General features: G+C 30.7%; 1 protein-coding gene across 1 annotated transcript; it reads left to right on the forward strand.

The window, feature by feature from the left end:
* On the forward strand, window positions 1-24238 carry LOC126743412 (nuclear protein AMMECR1). The gene is made up of 4 exons (XM_050450499.1): window positions 1-330; window positions 6295-6611; window positions 13120-13355; window positions 16590-24238. The coding sequence occupies exons 1-3, from the start codon at window positions 110-112 to the stop codon at window positions 13284-13286; spliced, it is 705 nt and encodes a 234-aa protein (XP_050306456.1). The 5' UTR covers window positions 1-109; the 3' UTR covers window positions 13287-13355; window positions 16590-24238.
* Window positions 24239-25411: the final 1173 nt, after the last annotated feature.

The following is a 25411-nucleotide window of genomic DNA, read 5'->3' on the forward strand; positions in this document are numbered from 1 at the left end:
GCTGAAGTGGCTCAAGCCACGAAAGTGGCTAGTGCAGTGGCTGCCTTTCTCAGCTGGTCAGCTGTTCGTTTGTGTGGTTCGGGTTGATCAACTTTATTTTGTTGGGAAAATGGCTGCGGGTTGTTGTGGTACCAAGAAACAGAAACTGAATGGTTTAATCAATGCTCCAGTCTGTAATGGTACCATACCAGCCCCAACCAATGGGTCGATCAGCAATGGAACGGGAATGGTAGCCTTGCCTGAAATGTGTTTCTTTTGTTTTGACGTGCTATATTGCCACTTGTACAATTTAGCTCCTCCTAAAACACCCTCCTTCAGTAATGATGCTTAGTAAGTATTTTGGGTTTAATTTGTTTTTTATGAAAGCTTAAGTAAAACCCTAGATTTATTGTTTTATTAAATAAAAAAACAAGGACATTCAAAAGGTCATTTAACTGAAGTGTGCTCTGAACATTTTCTTTGTTCTTTTGTTTGCATTGATGGTTTACACATTTTGCAGCCAAATGTTTATTTAGTTAAAATTAAAACATTGCAGATCCTAATTTAGGTGCCTTTTGTTTTTATAATTTACTCTTTTCTACTTTAAAGTATGTGGAAAATTAAATCAAATATTTATTTATTTGGCACAACAATGTATAAGTTGTGTGATTAATTGAACATTGTATATTTTCAAAAAACATTTCTTTTAAAAAATTTATTGGTATACAATTTCAACAAAATCTAATCAAGTAACAAAGTAACAAAAAATACTTATAATAAAATATATTGAAGTATATCACTTCTTTAACTCACTGTTGTATATAAGCTCTTATATAATGGAGGATATTATTATATGGTTGACATACTTTAAAACTTGTTAAAAGTACTATCATTATTTCTTGTAGAATAGTCATGAATATTTTTTGTAAAAATAACAAAGTTCTAAACTATTTAACACCATTTTCCTCTTTATGTATTACTTCAACTTCTATTATGACTTAAAAAGCACCCTGTATATTCTATTTTTAACAAAAAGCCAAACAAGATACTTTTAAAAGCTATCGTTTTAACACAATGTGATCTCAATATAATTATTGTCATTCCCTGTTTCTCGAGCATCTGTTTATTATAATTTGGCTTAAGTAAAAGAAATAATATACCTGTGTACAAAAATCAAAATGTGGCTGAATAAATGTTCAAATTTTATTGAAGCAATAAACCTGTGCTGTTACTACTTACTTCTAAAGTTAAATAAAATGTTAAATATATTAAGGCCTAAATATTTATATTACTAATAATATTATCTGTATTAATTATTTTCATTACTAATAATGTACACTTATAATTAATAAATTTATTGGATATAAGGGTTATAGCTTTCATGGCACTATAATCATTCTTAAAAATGAAAATTTGCTTATGGTTTGAAATTCACCTGAATTCAGAATCTTTCTTGCTTTTTATATTGCTTTTTTTATAATTTATTTTATTTTTTTAACAGGGACTTTACCACTTCCAAGATATATTTAGTAGATCGAAAATAACATGATTGAATGTTCAAATTGATAAGAAGAACATTTTTCATAAAACTTACAAACATCAGACAAATTAATCTCAATAAAATAAATTAATATTAGTCCATATTGTCCTGTAACACATAAATTGGTCAAAAAAAAGGGATCTATATATTACAAAACCCTGTAAATAGAAGTTTAATAACTCTAAATTTAATAAACTCTAAATATTTAATAAAATATAACAAATATTTAATATAAGCTCATTTATTGTTACAACTGATCTGTTGGCACTGACTTGAATACTTTACTAGTGGTCTAGTAATTAGGCACAGACTTAACATAAAAAATCTGGATAAATAGTTTTGTCAAATAAACCTGCTCAAATAAATGATGAAATTATATTAGAAATGGAGTTTCTCAAGAATTCGACAATAACTTTGGGTAAAAATCTTAATTTTGTACACCCTGTAATCAACTTAATCAAGGGTAATAACATCATATTAAAAATGTTTATGCTTTCAAATATATTCTTGCTGTACTGTAGACAAACATTTGATAACACCACAAACTTGCACATCAGAATCGGAAAGTGGCTTACGGGCATATATTTGAATACTATTAATAGTGGTGGCTAGTGGTACTAATCTTTCAATAAATACATGTTTGTCTGCCAAAGTCCTCATATTTCTATTTATACTTTGTATACTCATTATCCCTCTTATTTTAGCATCTTATATTTTATACCATTACATCTAAAATCCTTTCCAAATGCATGAAAAATTTAATTGCAGAAATCACAATCAAAAAACTTTTAAAATTACAATTCTATTTACCTTCTATTGTATTTCTGCTAAAAATCTGTGTCTCAAAGTTAAAGGTTAATACTTTTGAAATTAAAATTAACCAGAAATAATGTTATGATAATATAGCAAAACAAATATTATACTTGTATTTATACTTATTTTGAATATAGTAATAAAGTTTTGTTTGATTTAATATCATAGTTATAAGCAAACTAACCTAAATCTTAAGAGCTTTTCTTACGATTAAGTTTAACATAATTATATTATTTTGTTATATGGAGCTTATTTTTGAATCTGAGAACTCACTGCCCCAAAAATAAAACATGATTAGAACGAGAATGTAAAATAACATTATTTTTTCAATAATCATATATACAGGGTGACAATTTCAAGAGTAGCCATGGCTTATAATTTTTAAACCGTAAAAGATATAAAAAAATGCTTAAAACCATTTCTATAGTAACAAGGGGGAACCAAAATGATGAATTTTTTAGGGATATACTATTATCCCCCTAACCCCCAGAGCCACCCCCTTAAAAATTTTAAATTGGAAGGGTAGTCGAGTGATACCTTGTTTGAAAGGTCTATTAATTCCCTATATTATGCGACCCTACTTATAATAATCAATGCATTTATTTTAGAGTTATGCCAATTTTAATATTTTATTAAAGATTATTTAAGTGTTTTTTAATTTCTTATAAAATTAACATATTTTGAAAATGTCATAAAATATTTAACATTTGAACATTAGTACAAATGGTTAAGAACTAGGAAAACACTCTGCAATATTGCGTTTATTCTATTTTTAAAACAATAAAAATCTGCATTGAACTTTAATTATTTTATTAAATGCTCAAAGTGGCTTCCATTATTTTGCAAGCAAAAGTACAATCTGTTTTCAAACTCTTGACGAACATTTCTAAAAACTTCAGTTGTTAATAATCGGCACTCTTGTGTAATTCTTTGTTTTAGCTCCTCAATGGTGGCAGGCTGCGTTTTGAAAACGACCGATTTTAGGTGACCCCAAAGAAAAAAATCGAGAGGGGTGAGATCTGGCGATCTTGGCGGCCACTCAATAGGTCCTCTTCTACCAATCCATTGGTCTGGATAATGATTATCTAGCCACTCTCTAACAGGCAATACATAATGTGGTGGGGCCCCATCTTGTTGAAAATGCAATAAATTTTCATCAAGAACAAGATCTCCATTTTCATCCCTTTGGTTTTCCAATTCCGTTATTACTAAAGGCTCAACAGTTGTTTCTAACATTTCAGCATAAATTTCTCCATTTAGATTATCATCAATAAACAATGGCCCAATTATATTATTCCCTAGAATTCCGGCCCACACATTTATTTTTTGGGGATATTGGGTGTGCCTTTCCCTAAAAATATGGGGATTCTCATCACTCCAGTAACGGCAGTTTTGCTTATTAACGTTACCGTTTAAATAAAAAGTGCACTCGTCACTGAAACAAATGTTTTTTATAGAACGTGGCTCATTTATTATTTTTTGGGTCATTAATTCACAAAATTCGATCCGCCTGTCTGGATCGTCATCACCAAGTTCTTGAACAATCTGTAGCTTGTAAGGATGGAATTTATTAATTTTTAATATCTTTCGTACTGATTCACGAGACACTCCTGTGGCAGCTGCTGCTTGACGAGTCGACATACCAGGATCCATAGCAAAATGCCCAAGAACCTCAATCTGAGTTGCTTCATCCAGTATTCTTGGCTGATTTTTCTTTATATTACCTACAAACCCAGTTTCTTCAAATTTTCTTACCAACTTCTGGATGTAATAATGCCCAACCTGCTTATCTGGGTGCCTCTCATTAAATATTGTGGCACTTCTACGAAAACAGCGATTTTCAGAACCATAAATAAATATCATTTCAACTCTTTCGGCGATCGTATAAACCATTGTAAAAATAAAACTAGAGCAGTGAGAGAACTTTAAATCACAAAAAGAACCACTATATTACTAACCAAACCAAAAATTGAACATTTTAAGGCAAAATTTAAATAAACAAAAAACAACAAATATTTCGAGAATGGCAGGCATCGAAAATTTTCCTTTTTTTTACATCGCCAAATACCATTCCGACAATTCAATAATTTCAGTATAAGTGTACTATTTATTGGAGTTTTGTTTTGGCTTTTAACAATTCATTTTAGTATCAGAATAAATATTTTTATTCTGATAGTAAAATGAATTGACTAACATTTAAAAGGACCTACATATCTCGGAAATGGTTGCATTGATTTTAATGAGTAAGACGGCAAAATATAGGAAATTAATAGACCTTTCAAACAAGGTATCACTCGACTACCCTTCCAATTTAAAATTTTTAAGGGGGTGGCTCTGGGGGTTAGGGGGATGATAGTATATCCCTAAAAAATTCATCATTTTGGTTCCCCCTTGTTACTATAGAAACGGTTTTAAGCATTTTTTTATATCTTTTACGGTTTAAAAATTATAAGCCATGGCTACTCTTGAAATTGTCACCCTATAAATATATACATAATCAATTTCTAACATTTAATATATTTTAGTTTAAAGGATATCTTAATTATTCAATAAGACATCCATCAAAATCTCCAAAATGATAATTGTTATAGTCTGCTAAGTTAGAGGACAAATGGGTTTTGATACTATATTTTACAGTGTTATAAAATTAAATTCATATTAGTTTCTGAGAGATTCAGAAGATTACAGATATTATTTTCGGAGTTAACCAATTATTCTGTAAGAATTTTGCATCTATATCTAACTATCATTTTTGACTTCCTCAATAATGTTTATTCTACACTTAACAGAGTTCTGTTATCATGGTTTCATCACTCAATCTGTTATCAGCTTCAGAGTACAATCTTCTTCTTTGGGCAATAACTGTGTTGTCCTTCAAAGATCAGTCTTACGCCCAGGATATGAGGGTCCAATCTGGGGCAAATCTACTCAGTACCTATTAAACCGCTGTTTATTATGCACCAAAAGGGAGTTCGATTTATAGAAAATATAATCAAAGTAGATCTTATTTTAGAAAACTTAAAATGATGACCTTGTTTGATGCCTGTTTTTGTATATTATTTTTGTATGATTAAGAAGTTACTATTTCATAATTTTATGATCATCATTCATATTTGTAGAAGTGTCTGTTTTTGGTAGTTCTTATGTGTCTTATTGTTACTTATACATATTCATTTTATCAGGTCATAAGTTTAATTTAGTATTGTGCTGGCTTCTTTTTTAATAACTTATGTTTTTGTACCTATTTTGGTTAATATTTTTAATCCAGATATTTATGATTTAGTTTAGTTTGCCACCAGTATATATTATTATTGTAGATATTTTGTAAGTCTAGATTTAGTCTGCTTTGTCAACAGAAAATTATGTTTTCTAGATAATAATGAATTTTTATAATTCAATTAAATATGAAATGGCGAAAAGTTCTTAAATGAATCTGCTACTCAAGACATTGTGTATCCTTAAATAATTATTAATAATTAAAGATACACTTTTTTTTCTCAGTTATTATAATATCCTCAGGTAATAATGTTAATTTTCTTTCCATAAATTTTTCATGCATAAATTGCATCTCATTTATGTGTGACCTGACTATAAATTGTTGTTGACAAAAGCCAGTAGATAAATGTCAAATACTATGGCACTACTTAACTTGTTACAAAACAATGAATTAACAGGTCAATCGAAACATTTTTATTAAATAAAAAAATTATATATATTATTTTTCAGTCGAAAAATCTCCATACATTTTTTTTATTCTATGAAAAGTTTTATGGGTGCTTTAATTTTCTTATATTAACTAAGAAACAACTAGTCTTCAATTTTAACATTTAATAGATAAATAGAGGCTGGCACAATCATTGTTTTCTAGAACTTTGTCTCACATGCTGCTGTTAAAAAGATAAAAAAATATGCCAAATAGTTGAAACACTAATATCAATTAAAATATGTTTTTTTTATTTCAGTCCTTTATTTGTGACTTGGAAAATCGGAAAGGATAAAAGATTGCGCGGTTGCATCGGGACGTTTAATGCGATGAACTTGCAATCGGGCTTGCGAGAGTACGCTATTACTAGTGCATTTAAGGACTCGCGTTTCAGCCCGATTACTCGCGACGAATTACCGAAACTTAGTGTATCCGTGTCAATTCTAAGGCACTTTGAAGATGGCGATGACTACCTTGACTGGGAGGTTGGAACACATGGTATAAGAATTGAATTTATGAATGAAAGAGGAAATAAGAGGACGGCGACTTACTTGCCGGAAGTTGCTTCAGAACAAGGTTTGTTTTTTTGATTTAATAAAACACTTATAATAAGCACTACGGATATTTTTGTCAGTATTATTTATTATTTATTAAATGCTGTCAGCATTTTCTTAAAATATGATTATGTAGAAGAAACATGGAAGGCAAAAGAGTTCTTAAGAGTGGAGGTACCTACAGCGCAGCGCACAGTGTGCAGGTATTGCTCTGCGGCAGATGGGATAACATCCGCTTTCATTGACGACACACGCTCGGCGCTCCTGATGTTTTATTGTTCTATTAAAAAACCTGAATTACTGTATACAAAATGATGTTTCCTAAACATGATTGATGACAAATTTAGGGGCTATTCCTAGGGTCAACATAAGAAAAAAACTTCAATTTAGTGATAAAAAAACTATTTCTGGTTCTGGATTATATTTTTAAGATGATTCCCTGTCTCCTATTTATGCATTCTAGTCAAATAGTCATAGATTTTTAGTCCTATAGTAGATATACATTTAAAGTCATCTTTCATCTGTTTGATTGTGTATTTTTTAATAAATATAATATTATTGACTTCAAGTAATAAAAGTCAGAGAAAAAAGCAGAATAGTTTTTTTTTAAATAAAATCTATGAAAATTAAAAAGAAAGTAAATAGTTATTACAATAATTTGACAGAATCAACAGAATCTAAAGAATTTTTTTTTGGAATAACCTTTGATTCATCATTCATCTTAATAGTATAAATATATCAGGGTATTTTAATAATTAAATTTAACTTTTCAAAAAAACACACAGGTAATTCAGAAAGTAATAAGTGTACAAATATCTGAAGAAGCTTAAGCATAATATTCTTTCTTGCAAGTGCATTACAGCTCTTCTTATAGAAACTCAAAAGTTAAAATATGGCTTATTTGTGCAAACATTAAATTATTGTTGGCATATAACTGATGAATAATATCATTAAAGCCACAGATGCCGTACTACTTCTTCTAGACTTATCTCAATCCTAATTTTTATCTGATTTCCAGAGCAGACAAACAAGCTTTCGGCAGGCTAAAAGATTTTTTCATCTTGCTGAAAGATGTTCAATTTGTTAAAACTACACATAATAGATCAAACAAGTGAAGGATATGCTGCTGGGGTTCCACAAACGTAGATATTGGGCCCTTTGCCTTTTAATATTTATTTGAATAATATTAATACACGCCTAAAATAAAGTCTTTATTGTTATTATTATAATAATTACTTATTTATTTGAACTGATTTTGCTACAGAAGAAAAGTTATTGAATTAGAATAGTTACTAGTAAGATTGTGTTTAGACTTTAATTTTTTGATTGAATTTTAAAAATGCCCACAAAGGGCTTACACCTCCTTAAAGCTTCTTTAATTTTAAGATTTAAAGGAATGATTTCTCTGCCACTTCATGGGACAGATTTGTTTCCTCGTTCTTTTTCGTACAATATCTACCGGCTTTACAATAACATTCCTATGAAATTAAAATATCTGTTAGTGAACTTGTTTAGGAAAAGATTTAAATTGCTATATTGTAATACTTAAGTTTATATTTTTTTTATACTCTGCTTGATGGTGTGCATGGTTTTTGGACATGTGATATGGTACCTCTGCCAGTGAAGCATTAGCAGGTATACAGAGTATAGATTCACTAATTTGTTTTGGGTAGATTAGCTTTTGCGGGTATTAGGGTTAACAAAATAAAAAAAAAATTCTTGTCATTTTATTTTTTTTTTAAATTAAAATAGGCAGATTTTACAGTAGTGAAACTCTCTAACCCAGATGCACAAGATCTTAATTTTATTTTCCCAAACTGAGAGAGAGTGGTTGAAAGAAGTCATCCATATTCTCAAAGAGACCCTGATATAAATAAATCAAAGGAAAACAACACAAAGTCTCGGTCTCAAAAAAAAATCTTTAATTTGTTAGAGTGATGACACGTGTTTCGCTCCTAAGAGCATCATCAGACCTAAAAAATAATGTAAACAAAACCAAATAAAATTACAAAAAGACATTAAAGTAAAACAAAAAAATATACCTCAAGAAGGTTAATAATAAAAAATTTAGATGTTTAACTTACTTTGGAGGTATTTCCCAAGGGGTGGCGAAATTCTTTAAACCTTTTAACATCTCAATCGCTTTTAAGACTTCTAATTCCGTAAAACGAAATCTGGTTAAACCATTGGATAAGCCAGATCCGCTTTCGAAATCGGGAGTTTATAGTTTGCATTGTGCCGATTGCCCTACGATTTATGTGGGACAGTCTGGGAGGAAAATTTCAACAAGGGTACAAGAACATCTAGGTCTGGTGAACAAGTTTAAAGCCACCGATAATGTCGAGACCAAGTCAGCGTTTGCCAATCATTTATTGTCAACAGGTCATAATTTTTCCTATCCCAATAATGTGGCAGTGGTTCATGACTGCCAGAAGGGCAAAAAGCTGGATCTTCTAGAGAAGCTAGAGATTACAAGATCGAAGACGTGTTCAATTTTGAGCCGGGACTCATTTTTAATAACATCTTGTAGTCCCTTCCTTTCTTTTCAAGCTATTGCATGAATGGTGTGGCCTAGCGGTCAACGCAGCAAACGGTAACTCTTGCTGCAAGGTTGTAAGTCCAAATCTCGATAGTCCTTTTTACAGTGTGGCAGACGGATCTGAAACACTTCGGCCTGAGGTAAGGGGAATGCAGTAGTGGAGACAACATGGCCGAATTCATTCATAAAATGGACAGTGGCGTGTGGTATTATGTGAAACTATTTAAATTCGATTTAAGGAAAATAATTTTAAAATTTATCAAAATAAATTTTCCTAATTAATTATTCATTTGTATGTTTTATGGTTTTAGAAATAAGTTCTTTTTTTTGGTATACAGGGTGTCCCATAATCAACGTCACAGGCTATAACTTTTTTATTTTTAACTATAAAAATTAAAAAAAAAATTTAATAGCTATAGGACCACTACCCAAAATTACTTAAAAAAACTACCCCCAACAAATACATCCCCCAAAAATGAATTTGTCGGGGGTAGTTTTTTTAAGTAATTTTGGGTAGTGATCCTATAGCTATTAAAAATATATTTAAAAAAAATATACTTAAAAATAAAAAAAGTTATAGCCTGTGACGTTGATTGTGGAACACCCTGTATACAGGGTCGCACGCAAATATCTCTGTTGCTAAGCCGAATTTAAAAACAAAGTTTAAACAAAAGGTCACAGGGGGCCACGTCACTGCAATAGTACGTGTATTTTGAAGGCCATTAAAAAAAAAAAACAAAAGTCAAACGTCGACTAAAATGAGCCATCTGGTATAGATTATAAAAAACGAACAGCATAAGCGTTTTGGCAATGATAAAAGTTCGGTTAAACTAGGAACGGGAATTTTTCTGTTTTTTTATGCGAAATTTTCACTCTTTTTGATATTTCCGAAAAAGTAAGGTAATTTGAGAAAAATATAAGGTAAATAACTTACCTAATTTTTCGTTTACTGTTATTTATGTTAATGTTTTTTTAAGTCTCACACACTTCACTTAAACATGTTTTTATTTTCACTGGTGAAATAAGCGAGCTCGTTTTCTTTACCTTTAGCATCCTATTCACTATCGTCTTTACTACTACTGCCATTAGTGTCACTGTCCTCATTTCTCATTGTGATGACAAGGGGCTCGATTTCTTCCATGATTTGGTCAGTTTCCCAGAATTTATCCTCTTCTGAATCATTTTCGGAAATCGAGGATATAGCATCCTCAGTAACCTCCTTTAAGGTTGTAATGTTAAAATTGCCAGTAGTATTCCGACTTCTTATTAAAAATTTGAGTCTTGCCCAAGCTAATTTAATTGGGTTTAACTCGCATAAATAAGGCGGTGTTCTTAATGGAGTATGCCCATGGGACCTTATAATCCGATCTACTATATAATTTTTTTGGTCACCAGGTGGTTTGTGCCGTAAAACCAAATCGAAAAGATCAAATTTTCTGGCACTTGCATCGTGACTTATACCTATAATAACATATAGTATATGTAATAATATACAGGATAAACCTTATTCCACCCCATTTTTTTCAGCCATTTTCTTAAAAAAAATTTTTTTTTGGCAATCGATATTAGACTGCAAGGGACAAATTTATTTGGTATCTTTAACCCCTTAACTTTAACCCCACGCAGGGGTGACTATCAACCCCAAAATCTTAAATGGTAAGGGTATCACTCGACACCCCTTGCTATTTAAGATTTTGGGGTTGATAGTCACCCCCCGCATGGTGGTTAGAGTTAAGGGATTGAAAATACCAAATAAATTTGTTCGCCTGAAGTCAAAAAACGATCATCAAAAATTTTTTTTTAAAGAAAATATCTGAAGAAACTGGGGTGGAAAGTTTTTATTAGCTCACCGTGTATGTACATATTATGTAGCTACCATTCTTAGTTAACCAGGCGATTATATCTCTTTTTAAAGAGGATTTTGTTGGGGTTTTATCCTCCTGCACCGAATGATAAGGAGCATTGTCTAACACTATTACCGAATTGGCAGGTATATTTGGAAGAAGTTTTTCCGTGAGCCATCTAGTAAAATTTTTCCTATTCATTTGGCCATGGTAATCACCTGTGGCCAATCCGGCTTTAAATATTAAACAGGAATTGTCCACAAAATTCTTGTCGGAACCTGCATGAACAATTATTAGCCGACCTAAAATATCATTTAAAATATATATATTTCTCAAATTTAACGGGTCCTTGCCCGTGAAAAAAAATATAACTGTAACTTATACACACTGTTTTGTATTGTATGCTTACCCGTTGAACTAATATTTTTAAAATACCAGTAACCATATCGCTCTGCCAACATTTCTTGAACGTCAAATCGTTATCCACCCAACGAGTTTCGTCCAAGTAAATAATGTTTCGGCCTTCTTTACGATATTTTCGTATTTCGCGAAGATATTTGTATCTCCAGGAAAAAATATTGGGCCTCTCCATTAAGATTTTCCTCTTATTTTGACACTTACGCCAAAAAAAGCCATTTGACTTTAATAAAAGCCGAAGCGTTTCCCTGGAATAAGAAAAATTTGCCTCTTCTTTTAATTTTCATAACAACTTTCTAGTTGTCGGAACCACTTTATATTTCAGGTAAAATCTGGTGATACAATGCCTAACTATTTGAAAATGAAAACTGTCATCTTTTTCGACGACAGTTTTCCGTGGCCGTTTTTTCCCTGGACTGGCTAACATTTCATCAGGGTTATTTTGTCGCCTTTCTTCATCTTCCTTGTGAATTTTCCTCACAGATAATACGGAGACTCCGGTATAAAGGGAAACGTGATCAAGGTTACGTTTAAGAGGAAATTTCATCGAATTATTTGCAGCTTCTTCATCAAATCCTTATAACAACATTTTGAATGCATAGTTGGTATACAAAAAGCAATAAAATATAATATAAACTACTTTTTTTTTTCAAGAGGCACAATGTATTTCACTTTTTTTAAATAAATTATTATAACTTACCTGTAAACGTTTGCTATCACTTCCCTCGTTTGACTATGAAGGACCTTACCCTCAGTGAATAGTAGGTATTTCATGTAAGTAATAAAAGAGTGAAACTCCAAACCTACGAAAATTACACTACCTACTTATACACAACACTAATATCAGTTTTTTTAATTAATAGCCACAAATAAAACAAAATAATAAATAACATATTATAAAATAAACGGAATCCAAAAATCAACGATAAAACCTACGCCACTGTCCACCCTTCAATAGTAATCAACGTTTTGAAACGGCAGGAAGCATTGTAAACAGCTGACAAAGACGCTGTCCAATGAACTGTCGAAATAATTCATAACAAAAACACGTGCGGCGAGGGAAACCAATCACAAGCGTTCAGGTTCATAATGGCTGACCCCTATTATACAAGAAGTATAGTGAAGAAGAAGAATAGATTGTCAAAAACAAGAATATTTTGGCCCACATTCCTGCCGCTGTTTCAGATCCACTTGCCAGACTGTACTTTTTATTATTTTCTTGTATTCAAGTTCTATGTTATTGTATATAAATATACCCTGTATATTTGTGACGTCAGTTTTTTAAACTTATATTTTACCGTTCAGTGTGTTTGTATATTTGACCCAGTCGGGCGTGTTTTTAACCTTCTTGAGGTATACTTTTTAGTTTTACTTTAAGTTCTTTTTGTAATTTTATTTGGTTTTGTTTACATTATTTTTTAGGTCTGATGATGCTCTTAGGAGCGAAACAGGTGTCACCACTCGTAAGAAATTAAAGATTTTTTTTTTGAGACCGAGACTTTGTGTTGTTTTCCTTTGATTTGAGAGAGAGAGAGTGGTTTCTGATTGTATCCGAACATACTTACTGAAATGCTCGGCAAATATATTTTTGTACATATAATTTGTATCCGCTATTAAATTTCCAGTTTGCAGAAAAATTAAAAAAATATATATGAAACCTATTGGTTTAATATTGTAACTTACTAGATGTACGGTATTGAAATGCATAATAATAATTACAAATTTTTTAGGCTGGGACCGCCTACAGACAATAGATTCTCTGCTTCGAAAAGGAGGATACAAGTCTCCGATTTCGGGTGATGTGCGTCGCACAATAAAACTTACTCGGTACCAAAGTGAAAAAATAACTGTTAGCTATAATGAATATATGAACTATTGGAACGGCCAGCGGTGCTAGCAACTAGTGTGGGGGCGCTCCACATCCCACGTTGCGTCCCCACAACAACCACCATCTCCATTTTGTCATGTAAGTATTCTTTGTTATGTAATGCCCATATAAAGCAGAATAGTGCTAGTGGGTGTTCTATTAAGAAAAAAAAAACTTTTTCTTTTTTTATTAAAATTGTTACTTATATTTTTATTCAAGCACAAGGTGGATTTAGACAATTCAGTGAGAGATTTAAAGTGGACTGTATTTTTGTGATTAAAAGTAAATGTGAAAAGGTCAAAAAACCAGCCTTTAAAGATCCTTACGTTAAGGTGTCTGTATCTGGCTTCAGCAGGCCTGCTCTGGACTTCTTGGGTCTTCTAATTCGGGTTTAATCACTAAGAGGGGTTGCGGGTTTGATAAGTAAATCACGATATGTGATGCGGTAAGATTAAGACAACAGGTGCGGAAATAAACGTATAGATTACGACACTGGAATCAATGCGCGATGCGTAAAAGTGCTAACAAGGAAATAAGTCTTCTCTCTGGTCTCCGTTCAGCACAAACCAAAGGAATTTAGAAATTTAAAGCCTATTGTACACGCGCAGATTTGTTGAAGACTTAGAAAATATTAATTAAATTGGTTATAATAAAAGGAGAAAATTAAATTAAATAAATTGGTAGTTTTAATTTGGAGAGAAAAACAAATAAATATTATAAAAAGAAAAACATTAAACTATTTGGACGTTCACAAGCTAAATGTGGAGGGACCATTTAGTGTATAAATTTGTTTGCTTTTCTGCTACATCGTATACTTCCGTAAATTCTACTAATAATTTAGCAGGGTGCTTTTGGGATTTAAACCATCATCAACTGAAGGTAAAAACGATGTTCTTTTTATTGGGTAAAAATAACCCCAGTCTCTAATTAATGTTTTTAAAAATTGGGAAAAACAGCCGCTGCAGGTACACAGCCCGATTATCGGTCAACAGCAGAACGTCTTGTTCTGTGGTATTTTTGTATTTTTGTCTCAACCTGTCGGCGTCGGCACAATATCGATCTATTTCGTACGGGGTGGCAACCAATCAAGGGCCAGAGTTATCGGTCGTTCGCGTCGCGGCAAAACACAAAGCTGAAGGTAATCGGGGAACCAACAATGTTTTTACGGACGTTAAAAAAATATCTCCAATACACTTTTAAAAACTATTTTTTTTATTTTAGTCAAATCGCCTTACCAAAGTACCCGTAATGATTTTTTTATTTTTATTTGACAATTCTATTTTTATATCTATGGGACACTGAAAGGCTTTTGTGTTTTTCTAATGGTGTATAATAAACTTAGGATTTCGCTCATGATGCATTTTATGCATAAAAGACGTTTTTTTAATTAACGATTACACTCAAACAGTAAGATTTACAGCAAAAGTCATAGAGGAATTTTTTGTTTATAATTGATTTATAATTAAGATAAAATCATAATTTTTTTTGTAAGTCAATGGCGTAGTATTTTTTTGTAAAATTGTATTAAAAATTCATCATAGCTACGCCACTGGTTGCTAAAAAAAGTAGGTGAACATCTAGAAAATGTGCTTTTATGCCATAATATCCTGTGCCAAAATTCAGTTCAATATTTTAAACCGTATTTGAAAAATTTATTAAAAACGAAAAAAAATAAAACTTTAAACACCCTATATCTTAAAAACTAAGCATTTTAGGACCCATGTTTATATGAACTTTTCGACTTAAAATCGGTCGAGGAATCTCCCTTTTAAATTATGACATACCTTTAAGTAACACCCTGTATAGTGTATAAGGTGATATACTTATATATTACTATATATGTATATTTGCTATAAGTGACGTAATACCCAATATAATAAGTAACTCATTAAAATTGGAATTTCTTACCTGAAAAAAAATCTTATAATTCCATTTTTCTTGTTCAGCAATGTTTGTTTAATTTTGTTGATGCTGAATATGCAGAGGAAACAATATAAAAAAATAAAAAGCTAAACCACATAGTTTTGCACTATTAAAAATCTGTCAATATACATGAACTTACAGAAATAGCAGTCATGTAAGGAGTATTAAATTAATATAGAGTAATAAATTAATATTAATGTTTTATTAATCTGGTGTCATCTGCTGGAAATATAAAAAATATGGGAGTAACGAAATCCACATCTCAATTTATTCTACATAAAAATTATTATCACCTTTGCATTAAGAACATTTTGGGTTCAATGTCTGATGTGGCATTTTGTGTATAAATATACTGGGTCTATTTATATGTAGTAAGTCCTTAATTGCCGAAAAATGATTTTATTTATGATATAAAAGAATTTGAAGAAGAATATTGTTTACACGGGATTTAGTTGCCAAGAATATCTTTCGATCCTTTGAAGGTGGAATGGAACTTTCCCATATTTACATAGAACTATTTCCTATAGATTGCTTTTATACTCATATTCAGTGGGTTTAAGGCTATGTGCATTAGAGTAGTTTTACGCATTATTTGACGAAATATTTTTAAATAAAAAACAGTCACAAATTAATAAAAAATACAAGAACATAAAATACCTATCATTGTTCCAAAATGTTTTTAACGAACCGAAATCAAATAAACAGTAATTTTGTCCACCACATCTAGTACTATGTATATTATTCACCCATTACTTTCTTTTTATTATTAGTCTTGTGAATTCGAACCAATTAATTTGGTTTGAGTCGCTTCTGGTTTAACCAGAAATAACCTTAACTTCATTTGAAATGGGATTTGCTTTTGATAGAAACTAACATTCTGGCTACCACTTTTTGACACCTGACCATAAAAATATTTAAATTTCAATATGCAGTGCGTATTTACAGAGTCACTAGAATTATAAAAAACCTTCGGACATTGTTGATGCTGTGCTAATGGTGTAGTTCGGATTTAATAAGAAATCAACTATTAGCGCTTGATCTAATTTATAACTAACATTGATTAAGTGTTAGTAAAAAAATATTCTTTTTATATACCGGTATCATATTTAAGTTAAGTTAAGTTAATAAGCAAAAGCCAATCAACTGCACTGAATATAGAACTCATTGAACATTGGTGTACATGTACATGTAATGGATGCAAAATGGTAGAGTTTCATTCCACTTTAAAAAAATTGCCAGATCTCGAACTGAATACTTAATTATAATTGCGCCTAGTTAAAAAGATGGCGAGTGTAACGCTTAGCGCGGAAAGCGCATATATTGTTTATGAAAATAAAGAATGTTTGTTAAATGCAATTTATGTAAGTGGCTAATTAATCAGTTAGACGTTGATATAATATGTATTTTCAGCAACCTCCGCTATACCTCCAAACTATGCCACCGCCGCCGCCCACTTTTGTCGTCGTGCAGCCTCCACTCTCCCCCTTCGGTTCCACGGTAACTCATCAGTACGTACTGCCCTCTCCAATGCCGCTCTGGTGGCACCAGTGTCTACCAGACGCTCCCAATTCCTGCCAGACTCGCGTAAATTTCGAGGCCGCCGCTGCACCCGGAGGTACAGATGCGTCATACTTCGTCGAAACCGGAGGAAGTCAAATTTATCCTAAGCCGAAGTGACCCTTGAGGTGCCTTATGAGGTTATGTTATTGTTTAAAGTTATAGCAGAGACAATTGCGTTGGCTCTGTTTCGTAAAGTTGGCTCTAATTGTTGTCGGAATTTCTGTCCTTATGTTTTAAGAACACGTATGGTTTGGCCTCTAGTTTGTGCGTTTAGGGATTTGTAAATAAAAGTTTTTGGGTGCTACAAGTTTCATTTTTTATGCATATCTTTCATTGTAGGTACATATCTTTGATAATCTCTGTCAAAACTGTTAAGATTCAAAATGTTATTTTTTATTATAAATGAAGTAAATATTAATGTGTTGTCAGAAAATATACTAAAAAGTTAAGTTTTTAAGAATTCATGATACATCATACCGCGTCCGTGTAAGAAGCGAATTATATCGGAAAAAAATTACTTATTAACAAAAATTCAAAATTAACCTTTTACAAAGTTTAAAATTCGCCCTATTCACTTAAGGGTGCCCACTAGTTACTCCAGTGGATTGACCTTAGAAAATTTACCTAAGTATTTTGTCCATTTTTCATATATTTTCTTTGTAAGTTCGTTTGACATCTTTAGTAGTAGTATTACTTTTTTCTACCTATCTCTCATCTATAATATGAAATAATTATTTAATTTATATTTAAGCCATTTCTCCGAAAAACTGTAAGGGTTAATTGAAATGCCCTTTGAGATATTTTTCAAATTATGAAATATACAAGTTTAGGTTGAAAACTGTTTTCAATGCTTAATGTCTGGCCAATTGGCAATTATGTTATTCTAAAAAAGTAATTTTTTCTAATAATATCAAACTTGTGGTGCAACATAAACTTTTTATTTGCTTAGATATTAAATGAAGTAGGCATTTGAACGGTTTTTACGTATTTTTACACATAAGCAAAACATTGTTATAAATTGCTAAATAGGTATGACGCATCTTAAAATGTTACATCATGCCACTTTTATACTGCAAGAAAATAAATTAAAAACCAATATACCTATTTGGTTGCTTATTTCTAATGTAAAGAACAAAAGAATTTTCTTTTATTGTGATGTATGAAAGTTATTTGAACATTTATCGTACCAAGATCCACATCGAGCTTAGATTTAAAATTTATTAAGAAAATAAGCATGTACTCATGTTGTGGATTTAGGCCGAATATATTGCAAATCGTCTATTAGCAGCCATTCTGGTCTTTGAAATTTAAAAAAGTTCCTGCAGCTTCTAAATTGTAGAAAATTTAATTATCTTAATTTTTTGTTTTATAACTTGTTCTGTAATAAATAACTTACCGTTTAGGTAGAAAGGCGAATTTGAAAACGGCCAAGGGAAATGATATATTTTCATTTTTAACCTTTCCTTATGGAACACTAATGACTAATAAAAAATAACGGTTGCATGGATTTTTTAAACTTACAGGCCTTATTGGATGCCAGAGGTTAATTGTATTATTTGTTCAAAATATCGTTTTTGTCATAATTATTATAAATTGAAAATTAGATCATTTGATAAATGATAAGTACAAAATTAAAAGCTAGGATTTTTTGTAGTTATACAAAATATTGAAAGTCTACCTACCTCTTGAGACCGCTACTTTAAATATCTGCCAAACCGTTGCCATTGATTACCTTAATCAGTGTTTCAAATGTGTCATAATGACATTAATATGATATATTTAAGATATTCAAAGCCGTGGTCTTTAATTTAATACAAATCCCTTTTAAGTCCTTTTCAGGTTACTTATGGTTTTGGAAGCATATTCGTTTATAAAAAATCAAGTATGGAAAAGGTTGCATCGTTTTTGCGGTAGTTTTCAGGTTCGTTTACTGTATTATTGTAGGCTTAGCTGATTTTATAAGAATGGTTGGGTTTGGGTGATCTTATAACGAATATAAAAGAAAAATAATTTATGTAGGGTTATTAAATTAAGGGAATATTCCAAAGAAATATATTGGTCTGATGTCGACAGTTTTTCAAAATATTAAATTTAAATCTATTCTAAAAAATGTAAATTTTAACCAGGAGTGTAAGTGTCATCATTAAAGGTCAGGATAAAAAAAAATAAAAACATACTAATTTAGTAAAAGGGCCGTTTTAACATAGGGGAGAGGGGCGCACATTCGGCCACTTAAGGGTTTTTGATTTACAAAATTCTGAAAAGTCCACATTTTTTACCATTTTTCTTAATGTAATTTCTTAGCATCTAAAGGATAACAAAATAATAATTAGCTAATATAATAATAATCAATGTAATATTTTTATATTATAAACTAGCTATTTAAGAAATCCAAACAGAATCCGGGGCACAATCGGTCACTGGCCCGATTTATTGTACTTTGTGATGTGTACCCCGACATATGTGGCTGAATGTGCCCCTTTGGGTATCCAAGACAACAAAAATGTGCGGCCAACACGTGGTTGTATTTTGAGGTTATATTACTTTAAATACTAAAACTAAAGACTATCAAGCTTAAATGTACACATTTTTACAAAACTGTATTGCAAAAACAATAACTAAAAATATTTTTTTACGAAATTTAAAAAACTTACCTTTTTATCAGAAAAATACACTTTTTTTCACCAAAATTTTATGCACGCTGTGTGGTGCCGCCAAACAACAACAATGATGTAATAAAGCTATGTTGCCACTTATTTAGTAAAAACCAACGTGAAATTCGAAATATTTTGAAAGTTATTAGCAATGGCCGAAGCTGCCCCTATGCCGAATGTGCCCCCCTCTCCCCTACATATTTCATTGAAACTATTATATTATTAACCTATTATTGCCCAAATATATTTTTTGTACATCTTTGCCGTACATTTCTGTTCATATATTATCATGTAGACCCATGTACTCAGGGAATATTTATTTTTTGAGCGAAGTCCCTCATTTTATGATGCTCGGCTTAGGTAGAAATTATGCCAATAGATGTTAATTTAGCAAAGCAGACTTTTAAATTAATTGTGTGCAATATATTTATATGTAGTTTTATAAATTATGCCTTAAAAACAATAACGTTTGTTTTTTGATAATTTTGGTAGTTTTGGTCCGAATTACGAATTTTACATATTCGCTAATTTTCCCTCTTTGCTGTATTGTCGTTTTTATTGTCATAGCTGGTGCCTTTAGAAATGTTTTTTTTTGGACTAATAGACAGATTAACTCGATGACTTTACCTACTAGATATCATATCTATTTATTATTAGATACCATATCTATTGCTCTTCTCTTGTAAGGGCATTACTAGCACGCAAGTTTCGAAACATTTTATAAAAGAAATTAACCGAGAAAAAATCTACATTTTCATTTGATCTCGCCGAAAATACATTGTTTTCACACGGAATAACATACTTTATCAGGATTTCTATTATTTCATCAAAAGATGCCACAGGTATTATTGAAAAAATCTTTATTGTAAAAATATGTTTGGAAGCAAAATTCTAATTTTGAAAAAACTGTGCCTGTTTTCTTTATCTGCTTCAGAAATATATAAGTACCCATCTTTTGGATAAGCAATACTACTAAAGCATATTCTAATTTAACTCAGTAGTTCTTTTAATGAGTGATGGAAGGTGACGGTATGTGAACTAATACTGATTTTACATTTACTTGATTCAAAGATACATTTTGTATATATCTTTGAGGTTTTGAATTATTGATTCTTTCGTGCTTCGTAGGACACCCTGTCCTCTCCTACAACCTTATGATTAACACTCATTTGTGATTTTTTACTGTTTATTTAAAGTTTAATAACTTAGACGGTTTGATTTGTATTGGTTTTAAATTGCTTTTTCTATTGCTTTTAAATTAATGTAGTTTTAAGGTTGACCACACTTTAACTTCTACTCACACTTCTTTCTTCTATATAAATGACATACACATTTTGTCTCATCTATTTCTTTATATAGAAAATAACTAACTGTTGTTTCCATCCATAATCCTTGTTTCATTAATATTTGTCCCTTTGTTCATTATTTTATTTTCACATATTTCATGTTCTTATTACTAAACACTAGTTTTATATCCCATTTTATAGATAGTTGAAGTTGAAATCCAAAAACTGTAGAATTCGCAGATTCAAATATTATTGAAGGTTTACTTTTCACTTCAAACAAGCATATTATTTTTAACCTGACCTGTAGGTGACGTTTCTAGTTTTTATAAAAAAAAAAACATTTTTAGGAAACACATTCCATTCTTTCTAATTTTCTTTTCTTATTATTCGGAGTTTTATTTTTTAATTCAATGATATCCTGTATATCTGGTCATTTTAACTATACAACAAAGTTTTCAATTTAATAAATATATAATAAAAATGACAAGGCATATATATAGACAGCACACAAGGACAATATATAAATTTATATTATTTTTTACCACGTATTTCCGTGGTTGCCAAATTAAGATAAAAAATATATATCTTGGTTAAGCTTGTTTTTATTTTTACGGTTGCCTGTTTCGTTTTATAAGGGCATCAAGACCTCAGTAGTAAGTTAACCAAGGAGACTGACCTCCGCGTTTCCCAAATGATAAGGCATGTACGCAAAATTAAATGATAACTGGGTTCGCAAAGTAGCAGCCTCGGTTCTCTTGGTTAGAAGTATACCTCGCACTAGTTGACTACTCTGCATGTGGCAGTATTCTATCCTTGTAATTAATATTACTGTTTCGGAAACAACACTATGAACTGGCAAAAAATGGGTCGAGCCAATCAGAGTGAGGTACACTTCTGGCTAACAGTACCGATGTGGCTATTTTTTTAAACTAGTTATCGTTCATTTTTGGGTACGCACGTTTAGCATACAGATCAGTCTCCTAACCTGTAGCTCCTTGACAGTAACCAACCTGAATACCATTGAAAATGCCGTGTTCACGATGCGATCGTGTGGTCTCCGGTTTGAATCTTGGCATGGACATTGCTGTTTGTCTTGCCTTACATTAGATTTTCTTTTTTTCTTTAATTTTAAAATTAGAATATTTGTGGTAATGAATGAAATCTAGCGTTTAATGCCGTAGCCCTACTTGGTTAGACTAGGGCACTTTATTATCGTTCGATGAAGCTTTTTCATTTGTTTTTTTTTAATTTTTTTTTAAGGATGGTATTAATGCAAGAGGATGATGAAGGTTTATTGTGCTCAATATGGCCCAAAATATTATAATCGTGCCAAACCATCGTAGCTGGTTAAAGTGTTTTTTTTTAAATCTTGAAAGGAAATATCGAAAGGAATCATTTCATCAATCAAGGAATCAATCATTCAATAATAAATATTTTTTTATTAATTTGTTACATAAAATTGAATTTTAATGTTGCTTACCTGATCACATGTAAAATAAGGCAAGCATTTTATGCCGTAAGTGCAACGAAGAATTTTCATACATGCAATATTATTTTTATTTCTTGGAGATTTTAGGCTGCTAACACCAATTATTATTTAAGACCTTTTATATTTGCAAACATGGTTTTTTTCCGAAAGAAATTAATGTGTAACACGATCCGATAGGAGTAAATCATAAAATATTGGCGACACTATAAGGCTATTACGGCAATTCACACAAATAACAGTATTGAGACAAATCACTACAGATAGTAGATTACAGCATTCCTCTTCCGGTGGTCAAATAATACGGTAATTAAAAAAGAGACCACGATTGTAGCTATAGGTTTTGATCATTCAATGCAAACGTTGCTATCTGTGATATGTAACCGTAGTGTGAAACATGGAATAAACTATAAGTTAGCTAAATAACACAGCTATTTGAGTTCTCTTATTACATTTCATTTACATCCCAATAATTGTAAATCTCGCAACATATAAAAATAGTAAATCTAAAATTATCATGGAAGTTGGTCAAATAGTTCAAAGGTTCCCTTTTTCTAACATTTTGTTGGAAAAATCTAATTTTTCTCATTTAACATTTTTGAAAAAAAATTGCATTGGCTTTAAGGTGAGAGACCAGAACTTTTGAAAACGATTTCTGATAAATTCTCTCGCCCTCTTTTATACTTTAGAATATTAAGTGTCATCGTATTTGGATAATGGGGCTGGAAATTAAGTGAAAAAAAAATGTTTTTAAAGTACTCAGTGGCAAGATGTGATAATTTTCGTAAAAACACGTTTTCGTGCGATTTATTACTATTGACACAAATTAGTAAAAATTTCCATAATTAAAATGGAGACCTTTTGCGTAATACAAACTTAGACCCTTCACGATGCAAAGATGGCTAGAGAAGCGTTACAAAGAGCGTTACACATAGACAACCGTCTATAATATTAAAAACATAATATTTTATATTCTATTTGGTTCTGATTAACGCTAAAATTAAAATACTAAAAATTTAGGGATAGCAATCAATGGAGTGCAAATTTAAAGGTCGTGAGTTCGGAACCCGCAGAAGATTTACATTTTATTCCATTTTTAATTTTTTGCTTTTGCACTTCCGCCAAAACTAACAGCTAAAGCGCATTTGGATACTTAAAATATTTTGTATGTATTCACTTATGAGAAATTTTGAAATACAAATCCCACTTACTTCACATAGAATGTGATAAAATATATAAATGTAAATCCAAAACATCATAATAGAGTGGCGATTTTAGATCATTGCCCAATAAATAAGTTTTTCTAAGGCCGATTTTGACAAATATTTCGGAGCATACCCAGGACTAAAACATAAATACAAATTACACAGGACAGCGCAACAAATTTAAAAATTAGCGGAAAAATTGAAAACTCAATTTAGCAAAAAACGAGAACGCTAAACCAACAAATCATAACGTACAATTTGTGCAATCAAATAGAATATAAATTTGCTCTTATGCATTCTAGACTAAAAAATACAGTTGTACTAACGTTTTTTTTCAGGTACTATTGCATAGAAGCAATTGTACATGAAATTATAAAAAGTTTTAATTGTTATTGCATTAGTAAATTTTCCAAATGTCTTTTTCGACAATCATGTACTACATTGTTGCACGTTTTCTTATTCCTTTTAAGCCATCATGATGTTTCCTGCTTTTACCTATTAGTTTGTCCTTTTTAAACATATTTTTTTAATTTTAAGGACTCACAAGGTTAAATTTAGATGTTTATGTGGTTGATGTATTTAATACTAAGATTTTTAATAGGTGTTGTGGATTGCAATTTCGTGAAACAGTTTCATCAGTTTTTTAGGTGAAGAATATAAATTATCTTTCACCTCAGCTGCAATTTATAAAAAAATTGTCCTTTTTCAGAAAATTGCTTATTATATTTGCATTTTTTCTTAAGTCTATATACCTTACTACACTAATAACAATAATAAGACATTTATTGCAGGGGCCGTTATGAAATGTAACTATTCTAAAAACAAAACAACGCAACTAATATATAAATTAGGCTTATCTCTGGCTAAACTGCTCAAATCGAAAAACCTACGAGCTGTGTTCTTGCGTTATTCTTGCTTGGATTATAAATCAAACAATGTTTTTGATAACGAGAAATAACGAAAATAGTTTGTTTATAAACTGAAAAAAATGTCTACTTTGCAAACAAAAAATGAAATCAAGCATCAAAATAAATTAGCTGCCCTGAAAATTCTACATGGCATAATTAAGTCTAAAATTTTCAGATTTTACGATTTAAAGCAAAAACTATTATTTTGTTCATAATATTTAAAAGCCTTAACCATATACAGAAACATTTCAGGCAATTAAACGCCTGCTAGGGTTATGTATGAAGAAGAAAAATCTAACACCACTTTTAGATACAAAAATAGAATGATTAAGTAAAAAATGCTTTATTTAAATGCCGAAAACTTATTTTAAAAAGTTCAAATAGGTACGTTTATTTAAAAAAAGCCTAGCGCCGCTTAGTACTAATAGTTTTATCTACTAATCATGAAATATTTGTCGCTCCTTTATTTGAATTATTCGAAACTAGGTGTATTTTTAATATAAATCTGCTAATAACCAATATTTATTTATGTAATACATTATTTGCGAAATTCAAAATGAGATGAAATCAAACGAAAACGTAATGTTCTATTAATGTAAGGCAATTTAGGTTACTGAGTATTTTAATTCTTCGGTTGAATCTAAGTCATGGCAGTAGCTGTAATTATACAAATTTGATTTTTAAATCAAATGTCTGAAAAATGTGTTCTTATACCAAAGGGATATGGGTAATTTCCAAAACAGAGTGTTATTTTTCAGTTTAAACATTAATAGTAAAGCTTATAGTTTTTTTTTGTTAACTATCCATATCCCGATTATGTCTATGTAGTATACTTTTATACTTTTGTTTAAATTTAATTTTTAAAGTTGCTTAGTTAAAACATGTGAACTATGTATATCATTGTTCTATGTTGAAATACACTGCATTGTAGGACACGATATGCATAAAAAAATATATGATTCTTATATTAAATTAATTTTAAGGTATTTAATTTGATATGTTGTTAAGTTTAACCTTATTGGAATATATTATGGTACTTAGTTATCGGGTTCACGTTTATGTAATAGGATTTACGATGTCTTGTTTTAATTTTTTTTTTGACTAAAACTATTATATTGATACAACACCCTTAT

The sequence above is a fragment of the Anthonomus grandis genome, chromosome 12 (assembly GCF_022605725.1).
Source record: "Anthonomus grandis grandis chromosome 12, icAntGran1.3, whole genome shotgun sequence".
Taxonomy (NCBI): domain Eukaryota; kingdom Metazoa; phylum Arthropoda; class Insecta; order Coleoptera; family Curculionidae; genus Anthonomus; species Anthonomus grandis.

Coding starts and splice junctions, on each gene's coding strand:
- LOC126743412 (XM_050450499.1), top strand. CDS start 110: ATGGCTGCGGGTTGTTGTGGTACCAAGAAACAGAAACTGAATGGTTTA. Junction 331..6,294: donor TCCTTCAGTAATGATGCTTA/GTAAGTATTTTG, acceptor TTTTTATTTCAG/TCCTTTATTTGTGACTTGGA. Junction 6,612..13,119: donor GGAAGTTGCTTCAGAACAAG/GTTTGTTTTTTT, acceptor CAAATTTTTTAG/GCTGGGACCGCCTACAGACA.